Source organism: Phoca vitulina, unplaced genomic scaffold (assembly GCF_004348235.1).
Source record: "Phoca vitulina isolate PV1807 unplaced genomic scaffold, GSC_HSeal_1.0 scaffold3, whole genome shotgun sequence".
Classification (NCBI taxonomy): Eukaryota; Metazoa; Chordata; class Mammalia; order Carnivora; family Phocidae; genus Phoca; species Phoca vitulina.
The window spans coordinates 25109275-25127743 of NW_022589706.1; the positions used below are offsets into that span (position 1 = coordinate 25109275).

Here is an 18469-nt window from a genome sequence, read left to right on the forward strand (position 1 = left end):
AAACATAATTCTATAACAATCCATTCAGCAGAAACAGATCAAGTAAAAAGGAATAACATCAGTCTCCCCTCAGTCTCATTCATAAAAGCAAAAAGCAGAAAGGAAAAGTTTATATGGCAAAGGATAACAACAACAACAACAAAACCCACAAGAAAACAGCATGGTGATGTTAAAGAGAAAAGATGACATAAATAAAATAAGCAGTTACATTAAATAGATATAAATGGGTTAAACATAATCTATACTATTGTTCATCTTACATAAATCTTTAATATTTAATACCTTCTATGCTATATTTGAGGTGATTTCCTTAGATTTGTCATATATTTTACCATTTTAAAAATATTTTACCATTTTTAAATCAGTTGTTTCAAATATTTATTTCACTCATTGTAATTCTCATTTCTAAAAGGCTATTGCTATATTTTAAAAATCTTTTTTTTCCAAGATGCTCTGTATTTCATTAAGCTTTCTAATTCATTATCCCTTTAATCATTATAAACATACTCATTTTATGGTTTCATTCAGATTATTCTATCACCTACCTATTAACATGATGTTTACTATTATCTATTAGCATGGTGTAATCTAGTACATTGTCTATAATGCTGGTTCCATCCTTAGAAATTCATTTCCAAGTACTGAGTATGATTTTTAGTCAGATCAACTTTTCTTCTCCCTTTCCCTCCTGCCCAGAGCTGCTTTGCGTGTTTGTTGATTTCTTGAGCCAATGTTCCAAGAGAGTTTGGTTGTTTTGTTGTTTCTCATTTCATGGCCAATGCTGCCCTTTCGGGATTCCAGTTTTATGACTGAATTAGTTCCAGCTAATAGCTAGAGTCTGTATCTAATGTGTCTGATAATATGGTAAGCTCCAGCCCCCACACACCTGGTGTGTATGCATGGTTGGTGGGGCAGGGTGTGTGTTTGGAGGAGACTGATGAGGGTGGGAGTAGCCATAGAATCAGTTGCTCATGTTCCCTAGGGAGAGAAGAGAATTCTAGCTTTTCGAGATTTTTAAAAAAGATTTTATTTATTTGAGAGAGAGAACGTGTGAATAAGCACGAGCTGGTGAGGAAGGAAAAGGGAGAAGCAGACTCCCTGCTGAGCAGGGAGTCCTCGGGGCTCCATCCCAGGACCTGGAGATCCTGACCTGAGCCAAAGGCAGCCGCTTAACTTACTGAGCCACGGAGGTGCCCCTAGCTTTTTGAGATTTTGTTAATTTCCAGACCTAAGGGATTTTCTTTCTGGCTTTTGAGTTCCTCCACCTTACTCTCTGTGTGTCTGTGTGAGAGAGAGATTTTTTGTCCAGCATTTCTATATAGTGGGAAGATGGCCATTTGTCATCAATTCAGTTAGCCAAAGCACTGATATCTTTTTTCTTCTCTGTTTCTTTGCCCTAGTATATGCTCTCACTGCTAGAAAATCCTTTTTTTATCATGTTTAGGTGAGGAACACTGGTTTATTCTGTAAGTGGTAGCTCAACTCTTTCCTTATCTGTCAAGACATTCTAAGATATCCAGGAGGGATTGATTTTTTTCTGTGTCAGTCCCATTCTTTGTACACATCCTATATCATACTATAGTATTATTAAATTCTCTTTTCCATTTAGCATCACTAAGCACAAGTACAACATAGTAGGTGCTCAAAAAACGTTGCATGAATTAAATAAATTAATGAATGCATTTGTGGAAATGTAAATAGTATTAGTAATCCTTCAATACTTTTTAAGAATGTTAAATTAGTATTTCATAATATGCTCTGTTGTTATTAATGCTAGATATGGTAGATGCATTTTCTCTATCCAGTGGAGCATTAAACAATAAAATGGGATCCTATACCAGCTGTTTATTTAACCTTCTTTCATCAAAGGGTGAAAATAGGTGAACATTTTCTATGGAAATAGGAACACAATGAAGCACTCCATGCCTCATAAAATAAAAAAGATAAAAACTAGTTGAGGCCAAAACATAGTCTAAATAATAAGAATTAAAGGTCTTTATTACATCACATTCCTTTATGTCTGAATGATTTCTGGGAAAAGATGAGTGTCATTTAATTATGAACCAGAAAAGATTTCTTGACAGTAATGAAAGGTGAAATTAATTTATTAAATAAAAACTTATTCCATATTATGTAAGAAATATTTTAGAGAGTTAGATGGGAAAACAATTTTGCTCATGGAGAATGCCATTTCTGCATAATGCTATTGGTTTTAAGATGATCTTGTTAAAATGTAACATGTGAGTCATATACAAGAATATTTGTGAAATAGATGTGTCATATTATGTAAGAATAAAATAGACAAGTTGGTAAAACTACCATTAACTTAAGAAACCAAAAAGAGCTGATCCCCCGGAATAGCCAACACAGGAGAAGAATAGAGACGGAAGAGGGGCACTACCTGACTTCGAGACTTACTATAAAGTTATAGTACTCAACACAGTATGGTATTGGTGAAAGAATAGGCAAATAGATCAGTAGAACAGAAAAGAGAGCCCAGAAATTTATATATATATATATAGTCAACTTATCTTTGACAAAGGAGAAAAGGCAATGCAATGGAGTAAAGACAGTCTTCTGAAGAAAACAAGTGCTGGAACAAGTAGATGTCCACATGCAAAAAAATGAATCTAGACACAGACTTTATACTCTTCACAAAAATTAACCCCAAATGGATTATAGACATAAATGTAAAATGCAAAACTATAAAACTCCTAGAAGATAACATAAGTGAAAACCTAGATGACCTTGGGCATGGTGATGACTTTTAGATACAACATCAAAGGCACAATCCATGATAGAAATAACTGATACGCTGGACTTCATAAAATTAAAAATTATCTCTGGGAAAGGCAATATCGAGAAAATAAGATGAGCCACAGACTGGGAGAAAATATTTTCAAAAGATACATCTAATAAAGGACTATTTTCCAAAATATACAAGGAACTCTTAAAACTTAACATAAGAAACAAAAAACCTAATTAAAAAATGGTCCCAAGACCTTAACAGATACCTCACCAAAGAAGATATATAGTTGGCAAATTAGAATCTGAAAAGATACTCCACATTATGTCATCACTGAGATGCTAATTAAAACAAAAATGACACATCAATACATATCTATTAGGATGGCCAAAATCCAGAACACTGACAACCTTAAATATTGGTGAGGATGTGAAGCAGCAGGAATTCTTATTCATTGCTGGTGGGAATACAAAATGGTACAGCTACATTGGAAAACTGTTAGTTTCCTACAAAACTAACCATACTCTTATCTTAAGCACTTCTTGGTATTTATCCAAAGGAATTGAAAACATGTCAACACAAACACCTGCATATAGATATTACAGAAAATTTATTCATAATTGTCAAAATTTGGCAGTAACCAAGATGTCCTTCAGTGGGTGAATGGATAGATAACATCCATACAATAGAAAATTACTCAGTGCCAAAAAGAAATGAGCTATCAAGCCAAAAAAGACATGGAGGCACCTTAAATGCATATTACTAAGTGAAAGAAGCCAATCTGAAAAGGCTACATACCATATGATACATACTGTAGGACATTTTGGAAAAGGCAAAACTATGGAGACAGTAAAAAGATCAGTGGTTGCCAGAGGTTGGAGTGAAGGAGGGACAAATAGGCGGAATACAGAGGATTCTTAGGGTGGTGAAGATGCTCGGCACGATACTATGATGATGGATACATGTCATTTTATATTTGTTCGAACCTATAGAATGTACAACACAAAGAGTGAACCCTAATGTAGACTATGGATTTTGGGTGATTATGATGTATCAATGTAGGTCCACCAATTGTAACAAAGGTACCACTTTGATGGGGAATATTGGTAATGTAAGAGACTATGCATATGTGGGGGTAGGAGCTAAATAGGGAATCTCTGTACCTTCCTCTCAATTTTGCTGTAAGCCCAAAACTGCTATAGAAAAAAAAGGATTAAAAAAAAAGAAACTATCCTTGAAAAGTTCCCAGCAATGTCTATTTCTACTTGTGGAACCTTCGAACAGATCTTTTTTATCTTGGGAAAAATCTTCTGAGTATCTCTTAATTGTGTGGCATTAAGGCATTTATCTAGGAAAAATATGTCGGGGCACTGTTAGACCTCAGAAAGGCAGTCTGGAGTGGACATCTGTTGCTTTGTCTACCCAGCCACTTTATTTTTTGGGAATTGTGTCACAAATTCTGGAAATTGTTCTGTATATCCATGTGGACGTAAAGGGATTTTTCATGTTTTTCAATGTCCCTGTTAATTATAATTTAACACTTGAACCTAAATGGGCCAATTAATCCCCTTAATGCCTGGAATTTTGATATGGAAAAAGTCTTCAACTCAAGAAATAGCAAGGTCAATTATTCTTGAATAAAAAAATTGATTTAATAAAGGTTGATTATGTTTTATGGAACTCCTAATACATTAGAACGTCCTGTGGAGTGTGATCAAGTGCTATTCAATAGTATTGCTAGGCAATACTAGATGTGAAAGTTTGCTAATAGCATATATAGAAGGAAGAGTTTATTTGCAGAATTGTTAAGAACAGCTGGGATAAATAAGGATGCTGCCAAATCATTTAGTTTCAAGATGAGGTATATCTATTATCATATTAAAGTCTAAATTTGAGGTGATGGATGTGTTAACTAACTTTACTATAATAATCATTTTACAACATATACACGTATTAAATCATCACATTGTACACCTTAAACTTATACAATATGTCAATTACATCTCAATAAAGCTGGAAAAAATGGAATCTAATTTTGATCTTTATATCATTAAGGATTTTTTTGATTTTAAGTGTCAGAAAAGCAAACTCGAAATTTTAAGGGGAAAGGAATTATTTGGTTCATGTAAATAAAGTCTGGGGATATATTTATCTTTACGTTCCTCTTAAACCAGAAAGAACTTAGTCTCTCTCTTCTCTTTCTGCCGTCCTCTGTGCCAATTCCATTCTCTGACAGGCTTGTCCCTCATGCTGGCAAGATAGCTACATCTTGATAACTCCAAGTTCAGTGGAAAAGGGGAAGCTGTCCCATGGATATGCATAAAGGCCCTGAGAGTTATTCTCACTCTAAATCAGTTACAAACCCATCACTGAACAGATCACTGGGACCGGAAGGATGACGCACCATACAGGGTGGGCTAGGCTAGGTTATGGCATGTTAACAAAAACCTGAATTCCCGAGGACTGATGACAATCTTTATATCTCACACATGCTGTGTTGCCATCAAAGGCAGGCTGCTTCTTGGTTATCCTTACTCCAGGACTCAGGCTGAAAGGCAACCACTTTCTGGCTGCTGTCATGGTAGCAGAAGAAAAAGTTTTGGTAGATCTGCATGAGCAATTAAATGCTTGGTCTCCAAGTGACATTCACCATTCATTAACCAGAGCTAGTCATATGGTCCCCCTCAACCATAGGGGGGACAGGAAGTGCAATCCACTCTGGAAAATGGTATGGGGGTTCCTCAAAAAGTTGAAAATAGAGCTACCCTAAGACCCAGCAATTGCACTACTAGGTATTTACCCCAAGCATACAAATGTAGTGATCCAAAGGGGCACCTGCACCCCAATGTTTATAGCAGCAATGTCCACAATAGCCAAACTATGGAAAGAGCCCAGATGTCCATTTACAGATGAATGGATAAAGAAGATGTGGTGTGTATACACACACACACACACACACACACACACACGCAATGGAATATTATGCAGCCATCAAAAAATGAAATTTTGCCATTTGCAATGACGTGGATGGAACTAGAGGGTATTATGCTAAGCAAAATAAGTCAATCAGAGAAAGACAATTATCATATGACCTCACTGATATGTGGAATTTAAGAAACAAGGCAAAGGATCATAGGGGAAGAAAGGAAAAAATGAAACAAGACAAAATCACAGAGGGAGACAAATCATAAGACATTCCTGATCTTACTTAATCTTACCCAAACTGAGGGTTGCTGGAGTGTTGGGGGTGGTGGGGTAATGGGGTGATGGACATTGGGGAGGGTATATGTTGTAATGAGCACTGGGTACTATATAAGACTGATGAATCACAGACCTGTATCCCTGAAACAAATAATACATTATATGTTAATTAATTGAATTTAAATTAAAAAAAAATTAAAAAGGGGGTGCAATCCTATCATGTGCTCAGGATGGGGAAAAATTGAATTTTTTGGCAAATTGTATTAATGAATGCCAAATGACTATTTGGCTCAGGTTTTACACCCACCTGGACCTGGGAGGAGGGTCATTTCCACTACAGCTAAAAACCTGCAGGTCCCCACAAAAATTTAAGCTTTTGGTAGAAAAAAAAGAATTGTCATCAGAAAAAGAAATCAATAATACATTTAATTAAGTAAGTTTCTAGTAAATGATCAAAGTTTTGGATTCAATTTTAGTATATCTTCCTGTGTTAATAAATTATTAACTTCGAAGGATTACAAAATTTACTCTATTTGCGGTTTTAAAACAAAACCCCAAAACTAAATGCTATTTCTTCCCCATCCTCCTTATTTTAAATTGGTTGATTCCCTGAAGGAATCAGTAGAGTCTAAAGTTTTCAGGGTGGACATTTAAATCTGGCTTAGTTCCTAATTTATGGGTTATAGGACAGCTCAACCTGTAAACATTAAGGTGGTTTTAAAGCCATAACTAATTCTTTTTTTTTTTAAGATTTTATTTATTTATTTGTGAGAGAGAGAGTTAGAGAGAGCACAAGAGCAGGGTGAGGGGCAGAGGTGAGAAGCAGACTCCCCTCTGAGCAGGGAGCCCAATGCGGGGCTCGATCCCAGAGCTCCAGGATCATGACCTGAGCCGAAGACAAACACTTAACCAGCTGAGCCCACACAGGTACCCCGCCATAACTAATTCTATTCACAAATAAAGATGTGGGATTCACACTTGGTCTTCATTCTTAGTAGCTAGCTAAAATGGTTCTGAAACCCTTGTGAGTAGTAGCATTATTAGACCATTTTTTTTTCCCCCAAGATGTTCAGTATCAAGGACTTTTCTTCCTTTGTGAGGAACAGATCTCCATTTAAGGGAATTCAGGAAAAGAGAAGTTTATTGTAAGACTATTCATTCCATCTCTAGGACTACATGAATTCTTTCATTGTGATTTTTCTCCTTTTCTCTTTTAGCATCTCCTCTATTTTTCCTTTCTTACTAATATCTGTGCTTATTATTTTCATAACCCAGGGCACTGCGGCTGAAGGACAACAGTGACAAATTATAATCTCTGAACCTCTTAAGACAAATTCTAAAGAAAAAGGATAAAATTTGTAGGGTGCTGAAAATTGGTCTACTATGAGTCAATTCAGCTCTGGCTGGTGGAAGATAGCACATGGTACATACAACTGCCCCCTTTGGAGCATTTGTGTGGAGCAGGTTTAAAGGAAGGAGAACTGTGCAAGAAAGCTAACTGGCTATATCTGTAGGAAGTAGGATGAGAATATTAATGCCATTAATGCTTACTACAATTATAAGTGCTTTACAAATACGAATTCCGCTCTGTGATGTAGATACTGTTATTACTCTCATACTATAAATAAGAAAATGATGATACAGAGAGATCAAATACCTTCCCGTGGTTATGCAGTTAATAAGATGCAGATTCACCCAGTATTTCAAAGTAGTCTTGCTCCTGAGTCTGTGGTCTTACCTATCAGCCTCCTCCACTACTCTTGGCTCTTCTGAAGCATCTGGATTCACACCAGCGAGTTTATTAATGTTTTGGGGTTTTCCCTTAACTCTTTTGCCAGTAATGAAATGCTTCTCATTCTCCGAAGCTCATCACAAATATTAACATTTTCACTCTGCAAGCTTCCCTGAGCACCTTCCTTCTGCTGCTAAACCATCCTGCACATTCCCTTAATTACCACACTGATCACCTTGTCCTGTATTTGGATAACACTGTAATACCGTGAGCTTCTGCAGAGCAAGGGCTATATATTTCTTATCTTTGTATTCCTGGTGCATGGCATAATTCCTGGCACATGGAATATACTTAATGTATTGTTATTGGATTATTCATTTAATGAAAGAATGAATGCATTAAATAAGATTTGTGCCACACAAATTTTACCAGTCTCTCTTCTGCTACCATTATATAGGACAAAAAGCGCTTCCATAAGAAAACCTGGGACGAATGCCTGTGAATCTTTGAAATTACTGGGATTCAGAAGCCAAGACAGTGGTTGGTTTGGGCTGGATGATGTGGTCGTGAGAAACATGCAGAGTGGCTTGATATCATTTGAGTTGTGTGAACATTTAGAGAGGTAATACAATAGTGAACAATAAAAGTTGACAATATTATGTCTTGATGATTTATAATTGATGTTTACAGAAATGGAATTATAGGATTAAATTTTTATTCCTCAAATAAGAGTATCAATAGTTCTTCAGGGTGTGCTTAAAATGTAAACCAGAATTGATCTGAATATGCTATCTATAATTTCATTCATGAGAGTTTAATAAGTGCATTCGGAAACCACTCATAACTTAGATGTATTGTTTAAGTTTTCTTTTAACTCCCAAATAGTTTTAAAATAGCACCTTTATTTATGAAATTCCATAAAGACAGTAATTTACTGTTCATACTATGCTCATCTCATAACTATGTATATGTAACTGAATTCATTATTTCTGTGTCCTCATTTTACTTTCTCATTTCCATGTTTTCTAGACAGTTCATTATGAAAAGAGTTTTAGACAGTTTTAAGGTTCATCAGGAGCAGACATTCATAAAGAGAAGACAATCCTATGGCTAAAAATAGCTTTTATTTTTAAATGGAAGATCTTACATCTACAATTGTCTTGGGTCAGAAACAGAGTCTAAGATGAGAATTTATTGATTTACTGAGGGAGAACACTTAGGTGAATCCTATAAGGGAATGAAAGAAACAAGTAGGGCAAGGGAATAAGATCGGAAAACCTCTGGTTTCAGTAGAAGTTTTATCTCAGCCTGATACCTGAGGGAAGCTCTGGAGCATGAAGACCAAGAAGGCTGGCTTTACACCCCTGCATCAGTCAGTCCCTGTCCATGGGTGCAGGGATGCTCTAGTTGAGGGGGCTCCTGTAGGGTAATTCTCTGGAGAAGAGTTGGGGGAAATGTGTGGGGGGGTAGTGATCCAGCCCAGAGAAAGATGTGTGTATTAGTCTGCCAGGCTGCCATAATAAAGTCCCACAAACTAGGTGGCTTTAACAACAGAAATGTATTGTCTCATAATTCTGGAGGCTAGAAGTCCAAGATCAAGGTGTTTGCAAGTTTCATTCCTCTGAAGACTGTGAAGGAAGGATCCATTCCAGGCCTCCTTCTTTGGCTTATAGATGGCCATTTTCATGTTCACATGGCATTCCGTGTGTATGCATATTTCTATGTCCAGATTTCCCCTTTTTATGACACCAGTTATATTGGACCTAATGACCACCTTAACTTGATTACCTCTGTCAAGACCCTATCTCCAAATAAGGTCACATTCTAAGGTACTGGGGGTTAGGCCTGCAACACAGGAATTTGAGTAGAGGGGACAAAATTCAACTCATAACAGGGTCCATTCACAACAATCTTTACCACACAGTGAGAGATAAAAATTTTAACTCCCACTTAATTATGACATGTATTCTTTGTCCCACTGGTAGTAAATGGATGATCTTGATTATCTTTCTCTTTGCATAGTTTGAAGTAATACTCTTTGGTAATGCTAGTTAAAATATAATTTAAAAGATGTTGGCGGAGATGCGGATAAAGGGGAACCCTCCTACACTGTTGGTGGGAATGCAAGCTGGTGTAGCCACTCTGGAAAACAGTATGGAGGTTCCTCAAAAAGTTGAAAATAGAGCTACCCTATGACCCAGCAATTGCACTACTGGGTATTTACCCCAAAGATACAAATGTAGGGATCCGAAGGGGTATGTGCAACCTACCCCTACTTGGAAGGAGCGCGGGTATGTGTTTATAGCAGCAATGTCCACAATAGCCAAACTATGGAAAGAGCCAAGATGTCCATCGACAGATGAATGGATAAAGAAGATGTGGTGTATATATACAATGGAATACTATGCAGCCATCAAAAGGAATGAAATCTTGCCATTTGCAATGACGTGGATGGAACTGGAGAGTGTTATGCTGAGCGAAACAAGTCAATCAGAGAAAGACATGTATCATATGACCTCACTGATATGAGGAATTCTTAATCTCAGGAAACAGACTGAGGGTTGCTGGAGTGGGGGGGGGGGGGGGGGGGATAGGGTGGCTGGGTGATAGACATTGGGGAGGGTAAGTGCTATGGTGAGCACTGTAATTGTGCAAGACTGTTGAATCACAGATCTGTACCTCTGAAACAAATAATAAATTATATGTTAAAAAAAAAGAAGAAGAAGAAGATAGCAGGAGGGGAAGAATGAAGGGGGGAAAATTGGAGGGGGAGACGAACCATGAGAGACTATGGACTCTGAGAAACAAACTGAGGGTTCTAGAGGGGAGGGGGGTGGGGGGATGGGTTAGCCTGGTGATGAGTATTAAAGAGGGCACGTTCTGCATGGAGCACTGGGTGTTATACGCAAACAATGAATCATGGAACACTACATCAAAAACTAATGATGTAATGTATGGTGATTAACATAATAATAAAAAATATATATAAAAAAATATGCTGCCATATTTAGAGCTGATCTGAGCCAGGATGATTGCTTCGTCCATGAACATCTGTTTAGAACTTGGTTTGGTTTGAACAGTTTCCTGACTGCCAAGAGTTTCATTAATGTCACTCATGAATCTAACTATTTGGTTATCCCAGCATGCTTGATTTTGAAGAATGCTTGGATGAGAATGGCTCTCTCCTTGGGTGTTGCTTGTTATCAGTGCTATCTTTGAGATGACAGGTGGCCCTTAATGTCATGCCTCTCTGCTCCCATGCAGGTTTATTGTGCTTCATCTTTCTTCCAATGTGGAAAACAGCCATTTGGTTTCTTTCATGAAAGCTCTGGAGGAAGCCATGCTCAGCGGCATTGCCTGTGCTGTTCTTTGCCACCAGAAAGACAATCCCCAGAGAGTCGTTATTCTCATGGGCCGTCCAAAGATTTAAACCAGGTGCTTCGGAACCTGCGCTCAGAAACGTTCGGTGGTCCCCAGAAGCCATCGCGCTCCTTCCAAGTAAAAGAAAGAGACCAACTTCTTTTAAGATTTACTGGAAATATCTTTGCTTCAAGTAAGTAAAGACATATAAAGACACTTGTTGTATGCTCTATGGGCTAACGGCCGCAAACTTCAGAAAGTGTTCGTGAAACTTGTATGACTAAGGACGCTTCCAGAAAACTGAGAGGAGGCTTTTAAAAAGTGGGAAGAGGAAAACACTTATTTGTTTCTTCCTTTCCGGTCTCTTTCTTTTCTTATGAGGGGTGCATGATCCCTTACAGGCAGACTCTAAGTGACATTCTTCTAGAAATAGTCTTCTCCGTGATTACTCTCTGAGTCCAAGCTAGAATCATCGCTCTCACATACCAGTGCAGTTGCCTCCTAAATACTCCTCTGCTTCTACTATTAGCCACGTGAAATCTAATTCCACACAGGAACAATAGTCATCTTTTAAAAATATAAATCATACTTTATTACCCCATCATTAAAACCTTACAATTATCTCTTATTTTACTTAAAATAATAACTAAACTCGTTCTGATGTCTTATGAAGAATCTAACCTGGGATCACTGGACTCCCAAGAGATGTGTAGATAGAACTATATTCCAGTATAATTATCTTACTTATACTTTTACTTATTTTATTTTATATATATATCTATTTTTTAAAAAGATTTTATTATTTATTTGACAGAGAGAGATGGCAAGAGAGGGAACACAAGCAAGGGGAGCTGGAGAGGGAGAAGCAGGCTTCCCATTGAGCAGAGAGCCCAATGTGGGGCTCGAACCCAGGTCGCTGGGATTATGACCTGAGCCGAAGGCGAATGCTCAAAGACTGAGCCACCCAGGCGCCCCTATATATTTAAAAGACTACTCTGAGAAGCAATCAATAGGTTTTACCAAGAACCTCTCTCTGATCTAGATGACATACCCTGTTTACCTCTCATCCTCATATTTATCTGGTGCCTTTTTGCTTCCATTATAAATCTTACCACAATTTGAAAATATTTTATTTATTTGTTTATTTACTTTTCATTCATATACTTATGTTCTTCACTGGAATGTAAATTTCATAAGGTTGATGACTATGTCTTTCTTGCTGTGTACCCCTGAACCTGGTACATCGAGAACCTGGTACATCAAGAGCTTTCAATAGGTATGCAGTAAATGGGTGAATATATGACAATACTAAGAAAAACAGCACGAATGAATATGAGAGGTTGCAGGATAAGGGGGGAGAAGTGAGGGAATAGATAAGAAAAGGGGGTAAAAGAAGATGAAGGGAACAAGAAAAGGAAGAAAAAGGAGAACACAGAGAGAATACAGCTGTATGAGAGAAGAGATTAAAAAGATTTTTGGAGAAGTTGCCATTCCAGCGATTTCTTTTTTACTAATTCAACCACTTCCCCTCTGTAACTTCTTTCCTTGATGTGGAATAGAATCTAACAGGTATGCATGCAAAAGCCAGGGGTAGGGGAGAAGTCAGGCATGGGTTTTATGGGGATTTCTGGCCCAGGAATCTTGTGATAGACTTGACCTGAAGTAATATTTTCAGTTCACTTATAAACTGATACAGATCTCATTGATTTTTTTTTTAAAGATTTATTTATTTGACAGAGAGATGAAGCGAGAGCAGGAATACAAGCAGGGGGAGTGGGAGAGGGAGAAGCAGGCTCCCAGCTGAGCAGGGAGCCCAATGCAGGGCTCAATCCCAGGACCCTGGGATCATGACCTGAGCCGAAGACAGACGCTTAACGACTGAGCCACCCAGGCGCCCCGATCTCATTGATTTTTAATGATGCCTATTTTCTCTTTGATTCTGGAAATTAAGCCAAGCACCATTGGCTCTTTCTTGTCACAAAAATGATGCAGCTTGAAGCCGAGGCTGCCCTTTTTCTGGCATCTCAGAGATGAGGCCCAAAGCTTCCCAACGTGAACTGCCTTTTCCACTTCCACGTTCAGTGTCCCAGCCAACTGAGTCAGCCGGCAGGACTTAGTGAGTGAGTGACAAGGGTATCAGAAAAAGGAAAAGGGAAGGGGGAGGAGGGGGAGGAAGGAAGGTAGAAGAGATCCCTTTCTACTTGGCTTCCAAAGCAGAAACCACAGTTCCACCCTCGGACAATCTCTCTAAGAAGAGATAGTCAAATACTGGAAGTGTCCCACCCAAACTAATGGTGCCAGTGATTTTCCTGTAACACTGGGGACAACAGCTATGTTTACCTAGTGCCCTAAACAGGAGTGAGTTACTGTGCTTCTTATAAGCAATGGTACTGAGTGTATTATTGCCCGTAATTGGGAGGGGGAACATAAGCTAAAATAAGAGTGCTCGAGGAGGCCAGCACATGAGCAATTTCTCCATGTAGGGAATGGAGAAGAACTCATCTTCACGTGAGGGAAATGGATCAGACAGGATGCCAGATTGTGTCTGCTTTGCCTTTCCTAGAGACCTGTGCTCAGATCTAGGGCCTTAATGGATTTTTCGCCATCTAGGAGGAACAAGATTCCCAGGAAATCACGGATACCTCATCCTTTCATTAGAGCCTGTGATAGTTTCTCTGAATCTCAAAGACATACAATTCAGATAATGTCTGCTTAGAGGGTTCTCCTCCCCACCCATCCACCCCACCCACTTCCAGTTACCTCCTACTGTACTTTTGTACCTCACCTTGATGATCATGTTTAGAAGAGTGTTCCCATCTTTCCTGATTATGTCAGTTCTTATCTTACTTTTTCAGATCTTTATGTACTTCTCTTTTGTGTACATGGCTGTAGAGACAATCTTTTTTTATTCATTTAATTGTTTGATCAATATCCAGATCAATATCTGACTACAGTCCCTTGAGAGCAGGTCCTGTCCTGTTGGTGGGCACCATTCAATCCCCAGCACCTAGTACAGTGCCTGACAGTTAGAAGTAGTATTTGTTGGAAGAATGGAAGACAAAAACTTGGGAAAGAACTTAACATTATAGAATTATGCAATTAAAAGTATTTAAAACTTTAATGGATTTAGATGACTGTTTTTTGAGAAATGTCAAAATTTTTATATGTATTTATATAGAATAGAGATGATTCTTTTAAGTGAGATCATGGGCCATGTACTTTATTTCTCCTTCTAAGAGAAAATAAGATAGGTGCTCCCCTGGGTTTTTTATATTAGCCTTTGGCATCCTTCTGAATATATACTTTCATTCTCCGGGTTAGAGCTGTTAATTCATCACTTAGACTTCCTATCACATGTCATCTAAACCCCCAGTGCTCACAAAATCCAGAAAGTGCCAGGAAATGGGCAGATAAAATTTGATATAATGACACTTTAGCATGACCCATCAAATCTAGTAATTCCTAAAGACGTCTGGGTGTGTCAAAGTTGCCCTGAATGCCCTTTGGCCCAGAGAAGTGCCTTACCCAGAAACATGTGTAGGATGTTAGAATGAGCCCCCTTTTATTCATTCAATAAAATTTCCTGCCCTTGTGTATATTTTTTCTACTGGAGAGAGACAGAGAAGCAAATAAGTAAATAAAATGTACAGTGTGATGGGAGGGAAGTGCCTTATAGATGAATACAGCAAGGAAAAGACATCAAGAGTCTCAGAGGGAGTGGCAGAGTTGCCATTTTAAATAGACTCATGAAGGAGGACCTTTTTGAGAAAGTGACATTTAAGCAGAGATTTGAAGAAGGTGAGAAAGGAGCCATCATCCTATCTCAGGGGAGTCTGTCCCAGGCTGAGGGATTACAAGTGCTACTGAACAGAGGCATATGTGTGCCTGATCTGTTTGAGGAACAGCAAGGAGGCTGAAATGGGTGGATGAGAAGAAGTGAGAGGACTGTTGTAGGAGAGGAGGTGAGTACTGACTATTCCTTGAAGGTCATAGCAAGGAGTTGGCCTTTTATTCCAAGTGAAATGGGGAGCCATTTTGTTAACAGAGGAGTCACATGATCTGAGTTATAGAATAGATTCTCAACACAGTTATAATCTCAGAGGCAAAAGAAGAATTGGGAAGATGAGTTAATGAGCCATTACAATAAACCAAGCATGGGATGGTGGTGGCTTACGGGTAGAGGTGGTGGAGATGTGTTAGGATACAGAAAAACCCTGAGCCAGTGGTTCTTACAAAATTCTTCTGGTTCTCTATTTTGCTAGCCTTTCACTTACTCATCTGAATATTCTAAGCAAAAGCATATATTTCTACATTTGTACTTTCTATGTCATCTTTGAAAAATATTCCAGTTCCCTTCACTGAGAAGAAAATATATTGCTACAAGGTGTATCTAGTAATATAAAATATAAGTAAATTCTGTATTTCTTCATATGGCAAATATTTATTGAACAGCTACTATTCCAAGGTCTTCTAGGAAATATATTATGTAATATGTTGAAGAGAAAAAGGTTCTCAAAATGTCAACTAAAGGTTGATTTCATAATTTTGGAATGCAATAAATGAATTTTGCTTTTACTTCTCTAAATATGCCAATATGGGAGAAAAAAAGTAGAATAGTGAAATTTCTTTGTGCTGCTTGTCCTTTTTTTAAATTTTTTAAAATTTTTTTTCAAGGGGTATTCAAAATATAGTGCTATATCTTGGCAGCAATGAAATTCCAACTTAAAAAAAAATCTAGACTTTCTATTTATAATACTAAGATAATGCTATTTATTACTAGGAAATCCTCAACAATTTCATCTTTATTTCATATATAAACATGAGATTTACATTACAGATCTTTATTTAAAAAAATTAACTGGCAATGGGAGGCAGATAAACTTAAGATCTAAATTGAACCGATGTAGCTTTGCCTCACCCTCAATCTTTATATCCTGCATCTAAATTATCCCTTATGAGTAATTGAATACCTGGCAGGGAGTATCTTTCAAAGGATAGAAGGGGAGATTTATTAAGTTGTATTCTATTGGGACCAAAGTAACAACTCTAATAGTATGGAGTAGAACTTTGCCAGGTGTTACTCCAGTGATCTAAAAACTCTAAGTTAGCTAATTTACTAGGTGACATTTTAGTGACTCCAAATTTATTTTTCTTTTTTTTTTTACCAGAGTGAAACTCTTTTAAGAAGGCAAGCCCTGGCTTTTCATTCCTTTCCTAGGATGTCCTAGGAATTGTTCTGTTCAAGTAGCCAAGTTGCCTCTAAAATATAAACTTATGTGAAGAGACACACTCCAACACATTTCATAACCTGGAGTTATTCAAATCTAGACTTAACTGTGCTTTAGAGATTCACCAAAATGACATCTAGCAGTTCAACAGGGAGAAAAATATTGGTGTCATCTACATCTCTCACAGAACTCTTATTTCATTGGGCAGGTTTTCCATGAGAGAGAGCTCTGAGTAGTCAATGTTCAGGCTTCTAGAAATAGGAAGTTGCAACTTCTATATAAAGGCTTCATGTTGATGTTAAAAAAATATTAAGTGGGTTGTTTTTTATCATACAAATTTAAACCAGTTGAAGGATCCTGCTTCTTTCTTATCATTTGCTATTATTACTATCACCTACTGAGCACTTATTATGAGCTAGGCCCTTGTGCCGATCATTTTATCCATATTATTTCTTTTCATTCCCAGAACAATCCTAGGAGGTAAGTTTTATTTATCTTGTTTTAAAGATAAGGAAGTTAAGCTTCCAAGAAGTTCAGAGATGTGAAAGGACTGGATAAATATTACAATGTAGATAAATAGTTGGGCCGGCCTTGGATCTAGCTCTTTAAGTTTGAAACATACTATCTTAACTGTTACAATATAGCTTACATTTAAATTTTGCAAAGGGTAATGCAGACATGCCTTAGGGAAAATGGCAGTGTCTGTTTTGCTTTTGCAATGACAATATAAAATTGTCCTGGTAAAACCCCCATGAGTGAAAAGTAATCTCCACTAAAGCTCTGGTATTTTCAATGAGCAGTTGAGAAGATATACCCTTATTTGGCAGAATTAATCAGGTTTCAATAAAAATGTCAGTAACATGAATCTAGTAAGTCTTCCATTTTGAAGTTTTGCTAAAACATCTCTATTTCTGTGATGGTGGAAATGTTTTGCATCTGCACTACCAAGTAAGGTAGCTCCTAGACAGGTTGCTACTGAATATTTGAACTGTGGCTGGAGTGACCGAGGAATTGATTTTTCATTTTATTTATTTTAATTAATTTCACCTTAAATTTTACAAGCCACACACTGCTAGTGGCTACCGTACATCTAGAATGCCTATTGTGAGGTCATGATAGGGTCCCATATGCTATTAATAGTTAGGGGAGATAAAAAAGACAATTATTGAAAGGTAAAAATAATTTTCTAAATACAGAAAGAACTGAGTATTTCCAATAGTTTTTTGTTAAAGCAAAACGGAATGGAAAAAGAAAATCAAAGATTATTAGATTGAGAAGCCAGAGAGCACCTGGTCCAATTACAGATAAGAAATCTTTTTAGTAATCTGCAGTCGCAGCCTATTGCTGCTTAAATTTTGGCAAAAGGCGATGACACCAAAAAAGCTTAAAAAGTTTTAAAAAGTGAAATAGTTATTTGGATTTTAAAAAAGTAAATAAGACAAAGTGGTAAATTTTAATAGTAACAAATGTATTTCACTTCTTCTTAGGCAATGGGAAGGATTATGGAAAAGATTACAAGCTTATTTTTCATTTACAAAGAAAATCCAGGCTGGAACTCCAAATCAAGGAGATGGATGAATTTGGAAACTATAGCTGCCCTCATTATAAGGGCACCATTGTAGTTTATAAAATACCTAAAGAAAAGGTAGTCCACAACTTGGATCAATCTCTTATACTTGAGGAAAACCATTATCAGTTGCCAATTTGCAAATTACCATTGAAATTGCCAGGGGTAAGTTATTTTACTTCCTTAACTACCATATTTTGTTAATTCTTCATAATTCTCTACCATAATCTATACTTCATGCATATGGATACTTAAGGTTAAAAAGAAAGGCAGGTCTAGAGTTGATAAGGAAGGAGTGGGTAGCTACAGTTTTAGAGTGGTGGAATACATATCACGATTTTCACTTTCTTTCATCGTGACTTTCTAACAGGAATAATTCAAGTTGGTCTGGTCCTGATAGTATGTTCTTAATGGTTATGGAAATAATGTCATTATTTTCTGTAACTGCATCAGAATAACTGGAAAATCATTTATGAAACACTGAATATATTTCAGAGCACAACACATTTAAGAAGTCATATGGTGAGCAGGAAAACAACTTCAAAATATTTTCATCCAGACTTATCAAATCCTGCACACTAAAGAGTGAATTACTCTTACCTAAAATCCTTATTCTTTTTTTTAATTTAATTTTA

At 37.2% G+C, this 18469-nt stretch overlaps 1 protein-coding gene across 1 annotated transcript in view; it reads left to right on the forward strand.

Moving 5' to 3' along the window:
- DTHD1 (death domain containing 1) overlaps positions 1-18469 on the forward strand; it is a 60774-nt gene that overhangs the window by 13041 nt on the left and 29264 nt on the right. The window contains 4 exon segments of the mRNA XM_032399231.1: positions 8137-8301; positions 10944-11089; positions 11092-11232; positions 17755-17999. Coding sequence (XP_032255122.1) covers positions 8137-8301; positions 10944-11089; positions 11092-11232; positions 17755-17999 — 697 coding nt within the window.